The 9,988-nt window shown below is 35.7% G+C and overlaps 1 protein-coding gene across 2 annotated transcripts; it reads right to left on the bottom strand.

The window, feature by feature from the left end:
* Positions 1 to 501: 501 nt before the first annotated feature.
* LOC131957827 (uncharacterized) lies at positions 502 to 9,617 on the bottom strand. Of its 2 annotated transcripts, none has more exons than XM_059322626.1 (8): positions 9,572 to 9,617; positions 7,926 to 8,091; positions 7,560 to 7,742; positions 7,039 to 7,151; positions 6,696 to 6,899; positions 5,514 to 5,667; positions 5,159 to 5,201; positions 502 to 4,899 (listed from the first exon to the last, which is right to left on the bottom strand). In XM_059322626.1, exons 1-8 carry the CDS (start codon positions 9,599 to 9,601, stop codon positions 1,581 to 1,583), a joined length of 4,212 nt encoding a protein of 1,403 aa, XP_059178609.1. In that variant the 5' UTR covers positions 9,602 to 9,617; the 3' UTR covers positions 502 to 1,580. The 2 variants fall into 2 exon arrangements, with proteins under 2 accessions (XP_059178609.1, XP_059178611.1); XM_059322628.1 differs by having other exon boundaries at positions 7,039 to 7,148.
* Between the last annotated feature and the right edge of the window lie 371 nt (positions 9,618 to 9,988).

Genomic DNA, 9,988 nt, shown 5'->3' with positions numbered 1-9,988 from the left:
AAACAGATGCTGCAAAAAAATGCTTAACCCATAAGGCTCAACTGATTTAATGAAACATAAAAGGTTCTCAAAATACAAGTAGATTGTTCTTTTCAATTGTCCATGAGATAGTTAACTCGGGCCCTATACTCCACAATGGGTATAGATGACTTAGTCAATCGACTCATAAAATAGTTAACAAAGTAAATATCTCAAAACATGACACAAGGCCCTTTCACAAAACATTTTTAACCCTAAGTTTACATACAGTATAAAAACCTTATGTGACCTAACAACAATCAGATATATCATAGGAAGATTTTGATTTTTTTGTTTGTTTGAAGGTATCAACTATAACATGATATGTGACTATCTAAAATGCATGTAAGCCAGTAATCACAACCTGTGTAAAACACATTGGTATCAAAAAAATTTAAATAATTTTTCTTGTAAATACATTAAAATTTTCAAGATGGTACATGAATAAAATTCAAACTAACCTTCTTCAGATGATAAAAAAAAAACATTCATTGCATTTAATGAATAAAAAATATTTCTAAATACTTCAATCTTTGAACATTTAATAAAAAAGTTATTAAAACCAATTTGTGGGAATAAAGATCGTTAAAATTAAACAATCATTTAAAAGTCATATGAATATATTTTGATCTGTGTATATAAGAAAAATAATTTTGCAATGCAATAACAATAAGGCACATAGTAAAAAATATATAAATATAAAATATGAGTAATCTTAACATGCAACAATATTTTGATCATACAGTATGATGGATAAATTTACGTTACAAACTTATAGCTGAACACAACTCAAGGGATATTGCCTAGTTAAAAATTTACAAAAATTACAAGTCAAGGTGTAAACCCTCACAAACTGTTCAAATTGAAGATAAATTTATAACCATAAATGATTGAAAACTATTAGCATATGCTCTTATCTATTTGAAAAAAAAAAACAACAGAAGTAAGCAAATATCTTTACTCTGTAAATCACCATCTAAAATAAATAAAAATAAAATATATACCATGTTCGGTATCAAACTTTGGCAAGAAATCATCAACAAACTGAGAACTACAGTTACGAAAGTTGTGTTTACATAAAGAAAAGCATGAAATCCCTGACAATGAAAAAAGTTTTCAAGTTAATAGATTGTGCACATAATGTTGAACACAAAGCTAGTAGTGAGGAGGAATCTTTTATTTTCTATGAGGGTCAATGTAAAACATCTGCCATCTAAATGATCTATTTCACTTTCTGTCATTTAGTAGGATGGTTGAATGAATACACTAACACACTGCTTTCTTTTAACACTATTGTTTCTAGTGAAAATATAACACGAAATTTTTAAAACAAAAAGGGTCTGATTCCCATTATCAAATCTATTTCTAAAATAACAAAACTTTCATAGTAACTAATTTACTAATTATTGTTATTTAATTTAATATTGGTTATGGGATGGATTAATAATGTCATATTTTGTGTTATACAAAATGTACACAATCCACAACAATATACCAGTTCCATTTTTTTCACTTTCTAATTTCCCTATGGATTACACAACCTGAGCATTACAAAACATGGATCAGGATTCCGTCTTTTTAATAGCCTTGGGTGCCTGAACTGGTCTAAACCCATTCTGTTCTTGTCTTTTGAATGGTATAGGCTGAAAAGGTTTTGGTATGGAAGAGACTGGAGGTTTTGTACTAGTTACAACAGTGTCTTTAGGGCTGCTGTCTCCTGTTGATGACTTGGCTGGTTTCACATATTTCACTGGGGATCCTCTGGACCCGGTACTGGACTTCCTCTCACCTGACCCCTGGCTAGTTCTTTTATCTGACCCCTGGCTAACTGAGCTGACCCTCTTGTCCGACCCCCATTGGCTACTTGAGCTGCCCCTTTTGTCTGACCCCAGACTGTTTGAGCTAACCCTGTTATCTGACCCCTGACTAGTTGACCCCTCTCTTTTCCCAGACCCCTGGGTACTTGAGCTGATCCTTCTATCTGACCCCTGTGTACTTGAGCTGTCCTTTCTGTCTGACCCCTGACTAGTGGATCCCTCTCTTTTCCCAGACCCCTGTGTACTTGAGCTAATTCTCTTGTCCGACCCCTGGCTACTTGAGCTGACCCTTCTATCTGACCCCTGACTAGTCGATCCCACCCTTCTGTAAGACACCGGCCCACTTGAACTTACTCGACCATCTGACCCTTGACCTCCGGAGCTTGTTCGTCTGTTGTCCGACCCTTGACTAGTGACACTGTTGTGAACACCCTCAGTCTCTGAAACGACCTTTTGACCTCCTGTAATCACATTAGGTCTGGTTAACCCTTTCACTGCTGCACCGCCATGTTGGTGAACACCGGGTGAGGACCCTTGCCCAATGTTTGAATACCCAGCTCTAGTCTGTCTAGACAAGCTGGGTGAACCCCCACCCAGGTCCCTGTGCTGGGCAGAAGGGGACTGGCCATGCAACAGCTTAGGGTCAGTTGAGCTCACTTCTAGTTTAGCAACCATGTCTGACACAACCGGTCTCTTTGAGGGGTTCGAACTATCAGGCACATTTTGGTACTCATCCGACGAAGGCGCTGATGAGTTTGTGTGGAAGTTTTGATACCCTGAAACATGGCTGCTGAACACAGCAGAGCTTGATGCTGGAGCCACTGGTTTGTTCAGGAGCTCATGCCCTGGGGTGTTCAGGTACCCAGGCTCCGACTCCCTGCTGGGGGTGGGTTTCAACAGTTTCACAGGCTGTGACAAGTCAGTCACGTCTTCTATTTTCAACCTCGCTGGGATCGGGGGTGGTTGATCGTTGGTAGCAGGGGTTAAATCAATTTGAGCAGTGGTAACATAGTTCGGGTTGGTGGCAGTGATACTAAAAGAGTTAATTTTGATTGAAGCGGCTGATGTTCTATTGTCTGTCGGCTGGCTAACCTCAGGAGGGGAAGACACTGTAGTTAAGCAACTAATACGGTTCTCGTCTTCTACATTGTCTTTTTCCTTTGATAAAATCTCAACTGATTTTGAACCTCGCACGCGCCTAAATGATCTACTTCTTTCTGTCATGCGAATGCCTTTAATAGTCATCTCCCCGATGGAATGGAAGCTGTTCTGTCGTCTAAGGTTAGACTCGCTGTCACTGCTGCGTCTCCGGAAGCTAAAGCTGGACCTCCTCTCCGGGGTGGCGCTTCTGCTGTTCCTGCGCTCCGGGGTGGTGCTCCGACTGTGTCCCAGACTCTCCCTGCTGAAGGCTTTCTTCAGGGCTGGGAACAGGCTGCTGAAGGACTTGCTCTTCTGCTTGTGTTGGCTGTTGAGTTTTGTTGAGGATCCGCTGGAGTTGGGACACGAGGACTTGAGAGTAAATAAATGCTCCTTGCTGCCCAGGTTAAGGAAGTTAGGGTTGGATAAAGATTTTCTCAGAGTTTCTTGTTTCGCTCGGGCGTTGACCATTTTCCTGATGAGGTGTGCGCTGGGGGCGTTGGACTGCGGCTTGGCTGGGCCTGACGTGGCGGTGTTAGCTATGTTCATGTAACCAAAAGACTTGCTCCTGTCTCTATAACCATTAGCCTCGGTGCCATCTTGAAACTTCTTCAGCCCTGTAAACGGCAGCGGGGGTTTGTCGCTGGATGATGTGGATTCTGCAGACGAAAGTGTTGAATTCCAATCCTCTTTCATCAGAAACTTTTCACACTTCTTCAGTCTTTCTTTCAGGCCTCTGTCTTCCTGATCTTCCAATTGTATGTCCTTGTCGTATATGACAGTCCTCATGTGGTCACTCAAGTCTTCGCAGCTTGCGGACAAAAGCCACTCGTTGACCGTGCCATCCACAGAATCCAACCCGGATATCCCGCTGATCTGTCTATCTGCCAGCTGTTTATTCCCGAGGGGCTCGTCATCCTGCAAGTTCCTATAACCACTGTCAGAACTGCCATTACCCGTCCTGGCCCCTATGTAACCATTCTGGGCCGGGTCAATACTTTGAAATGACGAGCAATCAAGGTCATCCGCGGAGTGATGCCGGACATGCCTCACTGTTGGAGGGGATAATGTTAAATCTGAGCTCTCTTTAGAAACACTTCTAAAAGTATGAGCCGCTGGCTCCGTTATCATTTCAACAGGCGCTGACCGCTGCCGGCTATGCTGAACAGCCAAGCCACTGGAGCTCCCTTGTAAATTTATATAACCATCTTGAGGCAGGTTACTGATGGATAATTTTGAAACGCTACTGTTGATACTGTGGTCACTGGTACTGATATCTCTCCTCAACGTGGCCCAGGAGGAGTCTGATCCCCTATGCGCTTCAACTACTTCTTTCGGGGCATCTATTGAGAAAGATTTTTTGTTTCGACCGACTTGAAAATCCCAACCGTCTGTGCTAGGGTGGTTTGAACCACCGCTGGTTGGGGACTTGACCCCGCTCTGTTGTAGGGATAACAGATACTCTGCTCGGCCAACCTTGTTTGGATTTTTGGTAATAATTGGAGATTTACTGACCCTGACCTTCATGTTGGGAGAGGAAAGGTGGTAAAACTCTGTGTGGTGAGGTTGGAGGTTGACTCCGGTATCTGAGCTTAGAGAAGACCTGGCCTCGTCTTCTTGCTTTGATCGCGGGTGTGTCGAGAACTGTAACCGAGGTGACTCGGAACTTACCGAACCCCCTTCCACGTCAACTTTTCGCGGAACGCTCTGCTCGCGACGACGACTTCTGCGCGGGGCGCCGTTGTTGTTGGACCGTGAGGGTAGAGGGGGAGGTCTATCCGTGATGCGAGCTTCTTCACTTAGGCGGCGACTAGATGCTGACTCATTTCTGCTTGCAGTGCTGTCAGTCGTAGATTCCCCTGGTCTTTCTAAGTTGATGACCAGACTTGAAGACTGTGTTGGTCTACTGACAGGCTGGAGCTCAGAGCTACAGGGGAGACAAAAATTACTCTTTAGTATTGTGGGTTTAAATTTATTATGGAAATGTTCATGAAAAACACTTTTTTTTATCAAGTTATAAAATCCAAATGTACAACTGACTATAGAAAATGCTATATTTATACAGTGTCTACTAAAATAAAAACGTATTGTTATTCAAACAGCCAAATGTACAACTGACTATAGAAAATGCTATATTTATACAGTGTCTACAAAAATAAAAACGTATTGTTATTTGAACAGCCTACCTGTTTGTCCTACTAGCTGATCTATTCACAGTTTCTTGTTCCTCTGTTGTCAGGAAGAAAGGTTAAGATAATTCATTATTTACAAAATTAAAATTAACATCTCTATGCCCAGAGGCTTTAACAGCTTCAATTTAATAGATGCATTTTTTAACTGTTATTTTATTTAAAACAAATTAAGGATGTTATTGAAATACTATAAAATTAACATCTCCATATCCTGTAGCTTTAACAGCTTTTATCTAATAGATTTTTTAAAACTATTATTTTATTTATAAAAAATGAAAGATGTTATTGAAATACTGTTTTGAAAACAATTCTATTTTGAGAAAAGTTATTTTAAAACTTGTAAAGTTACCAGGTGCCAGGGATCCTATACCCCAATTGTTCTTTAGAATGTTCCTGATCTCTGGCTCTTTGGCTGAACACACAATGAGTGTGGTGAGTGAGTGAAGGCATTCGTGCTCACGCATGTAGTCTTCTATTTCTTCTGGTGTCCCTTTCTGTGTTGGCTGTTTGGGGCAAGCATAGCACAAGACATAAATAGAAGACTACACTACTGAAATTGTGACAAACATAGAGCAAGACATAAATAGAAGACTACACTACTGAAATTGTGACAAACATAAATAGAAGACTACACTACTGAAATTGTGACAAACATAAAGCAAGACATAAATAGAAGACTACACTACTGAAATTGTGACAAACATAGAGCAAGACATAAATAGAAGACTACACTACTGAAATTGTGACAAACATAGAACAAGACATAAATAGAAGACTACACTACTGAAATTGTGACAAACATAAAGCAAGACATAAATAGAAGACTACACTACTGAAATTGTGACATACATAGAGCAAGACATAAATAGAAGATTACACTACTGAAATTGTGACAAACATAAAGCAAGACATAAGTAGAAGACTACACTACTGAAATTGTGACAAACATAAAGCAAGACATAAATAGAAGACTACACTACTGAAATTGTGAAAAACATAAAGCAAGACATAAATAGAAGACTGCACTACTAAAACTACGGCAATGATAGAGCAAGAACTAAACAGACGACTTCATTACTGAAACTGTGGCAATCAAAAAGCCAGAAATAATTGAGAGACTGTGTAATATTAGAACTATTTTAAAAAAAACAGAATTAAATAACTTTATCTGGGCATAAACTTTTTGAAAATAATTTTGAAAATAAGCTCCAATAAATTAATTTAAAAATTAAAAGCAACATATATTTAGCATGTTTATAAAAATTGCCTTACTATAAACTTAAACAAAGAGAAGCTAAAAACAAAATAAATAAAGCCACAAAAGGTTTAGAGTGAATGTGCTATTCATGGTATATAAATGGAGGTAACAAGATCATGACAATAGAAGACAAAATACAAATATTATTTTAAAATAAATTCAACCTCTATTCTTGTTACTAATCAGAAAACAACTCAAAGACCATTCCATTAAAAAATGTGAATTAATTAATTTTAATTCGTGAACAGTTTTAAAAAAAAAACCCCATTGTACCTTGACTCTGTCGAGTGTATTAACAATGTAGCTATCCACCAGATCATACATGATGTCTTCATCTCCTCTCCGAGTCTTGAACTGGAAGAGTCCCTCACCCATTGGAGCAACCCTTCCCGCCTCAATGTTGAAATGGCCTGGTTCAGGGATTTCATAATATCGAATACTTTTTAAAGGCCACTGGGCTAAAATAGCTCTTGTTCTCTAGGGAAATAATTTATCTTATAGATAATACAAATAGTCAAATTAAAATTTAAAAAATATGAGAATTTAGATACAATAAAATGTAACCAAAGTTATTAATTTTTAAAAAGTTGAACAACTCTTTAAGTTATTTACATACCTCTAATGCAAGAGTTAGACCCCATGGGGAAGCATGGAGGACACACTTGGCATCTCTTGCACCAATTTTGTACAAGCATTCTGTGTCTTCTGGTGTGACGTTAATAAGATCTTCTGGGAAACAAACATTACATCAATCATAAATAATCAATAATTTTATCCACTATCTATTCAACATTTATTCTTTAAAATAAATTAAAAATAAATTAGCTGTTACTTCAGGAGATTAAGCAATTGTTTTAATTAATGTTTAAATATTAATATATTCAATAATAATATACAAACTAGATGTTAATTTGATAAATGAAACAATTTTTGAAAAGTTACTTTTAAGGAAAATGTACACTGCTTTGAATAAGCCGAAGAGACCAATGTTAAAGCAAGCTTAATTTTTTTATAAGGAATGAATTGATATGAAAAATTATTGTTTATGCAAAACCTGTTGTCTTTCTTAAATAAATTTTAAACAAGCTTGCTAAGTCCACATTAGCTTTTTCCTAATATTTAAAATAACTAACATACTTCTTATATTGTCCTTTAATCTGATTTGCACTTGTAAGAGAAATACGAGAACATCAATGTCTTTTTCCGCATTGGCAGACAGAAAAATGTGATTATCAGGGGAGGTAATTTCACAAACAAAGGTTCTGCCCCTTGCATTTTTTAACTTTTCAACTTTATAACTTGGCCACAGTTCGAAAGATTCTAAATAAATAGTAAAAAAAATATAACTGAAACAAATTCACTATGTTAATTACTTTGTTAATATAATAATTTAAATAATCAATGCACAAAAATAATTTAATTTCTTTAAAAATATGTTTTTTGACACATTAAAACATGAAGTTATAAAGTGGATTTAATTAAATAAGTTGTCCACAGCTTTACCAGTTATAGTTCTTTCAGGTTTTTTGTTGTTTTTGGGCTTTTTCTTGTGATATTCCAGAACAGGTTTTTCCCCTTTTATCCTGAAGATCAGATATCTTTGTTTCCATGATCCTTCTTTTTTTCCTATTATTCTTTTTCTGGTTTCACTTAGTTTGAAAATATCGCCCTGAAAATAAAAATAAATGAAACAAATAAAAAAATTTTAAGGATGGGTATTTCAAACAAAGTGAATAAACATATGTATGGTAAAATATAATACGAGTAAAATGTTGGAGAGTATGTTGGGCAAATATTATGTTTAGTTTATTTTTTTTAAAAACATAAAATAAAGAGCCATAGTCATAATTCAAACATTGTCTAACGAATCTGAGATAAATTTGCTGACAAAAGTTGTATGAAGATTAGTTAAAAAATGATCATTACATGATATTGATTAAAAAGTAAAATCCAGATAATAAATAACGATATTTTAGTCCCAGTGAATTGCACACAAAATGTTACTAGGTATACCTGCTTATGGAAAGAATATAATGATACTTAAAATACATAAGTATAGCTAAAGGTAATACTTGAACATCTTGGTGATACCATGTTATGTAACCTAAATTAGCATTTACAAATAATTTAAAGTACACATTTAACCACAGAACATTTCTAGATCTTTTCTAAACTTTAGGTGACTTAAGGAAAACCATAACTATGTCAACTACGTGCGTTGAATTATTAAATATTTATTTCAGCTTTAGTTGGCCTTTTAAAAAAAAATGTAACCATTATGCCCTAATTTTGACTAGGTTTTACACTTTTTACTTGGAGGAGAGAGATGGAAGAAGAAGTGAAGGCTACTGGCAAAACCTGGAATGAATTGAAGTGACTCGCCCAAGACAGAGTGGAATGGCGAAGATTTGTTGAAAATTGTTGCTTCCCTATACTCCACAGGGAGTGATGAGGATTAAGGAAGGAAGGAATTACTCATTAGCTTATATAGTAATATATAGGCCTATCTATAAATAATTAATTTAAAGTAAATGTCTAATTTACTGAATTAAATTTGTAGGCTAATTTTTTTTTAAGTCTTCATGATTAGGCCTAAATCCTAAATTTTTTTTGTTGTAGTGTAGGCCTATCTATTGGCATGTTGGACTATTACTATTATGAGTATTAGTATTAGGCTTTAGGGCCTAATTATTTTTATGTTATGTAGTAATATGTATTATGTAGGCCTATTAAAATATAACTTTTTATTATCAATATCACATTAGGCATAGGCCTAATAATATTATTATGTTATCAGTAGCTATCTTTAAATAAAATTTGGCCAAAATGTGTCAATTCAGCATTTCTCTGGCATAAGTATCGACGATCCCCCTAATTCATCACACCTGTTGGTTGCTAGTCTCAGTACTACACATCCTTAAATAAGGAGATAACTCTGTCATTCCTCAAATACCTTTCTAATCTTCACTGCTATACTTTCAGTTTCGCAATCTTTATGTTCAAGTGATTATTTACCGTTAATAAATGAAGATTATAATCCCCTTTAAGTTATTTAATTTGTGTTTACTAAAAAAAAAATTCGTATAAAATAAAAACGAAATTCGACCAAATTCTTAAATGAGGAAGACGATTATGTAAATAATTGTTACCTGGTAAACAACATCATCCTCGTCCTCCATATTGTTTTGATTTCCGTATAGTGACGTCAATGGAAACTCTTGCCAGATTTTCATTATTTTACAGATTCAGAAACATTTATTTATGTAATCTGTATCGATCAAATATGTTCCATGTTTATCTAATTCGTATTACAAAGTACTATATAAATAAATGCATTAATTATGTATATTAAAGAAAAGAAAAAAGTTCTTTTGTTTTTAAGGTTGAAATAGTGTAAATAACAACAAGACAGTTAGTTTGCTATTTTTTTAAGGGATGCGTATCTTTTTCACGTCAGCTGTTAATAATTATTGTAGGTTTTTCATTTAGTTCATGGTTTTATTAATCATAAGTAAACTAAAAGAACAAAGAATCCACATCAATTATATTTTTATAGTTTAAACTCA

The sequence above is a fragment of the Physella acuta genome, unplaced genomic scaffold (assembly GCF_028476545.2).
Source record: "Physella acuta isolate Inbredline_101_S28 unplaced genomic scaffold, ASM2847654v3 ptg001270l, whole genome shotgun sequence".
NCBI classification, from domain to species: Eukaryota; Metazoa; Mollusca; class Gastropoda; family Physidae; genus Physella; species Physella acuta.
Note: the sequence above shows the minus strand (reverse complement) of the source record. Positions and strands in the feature narration are given on the sequence as shown.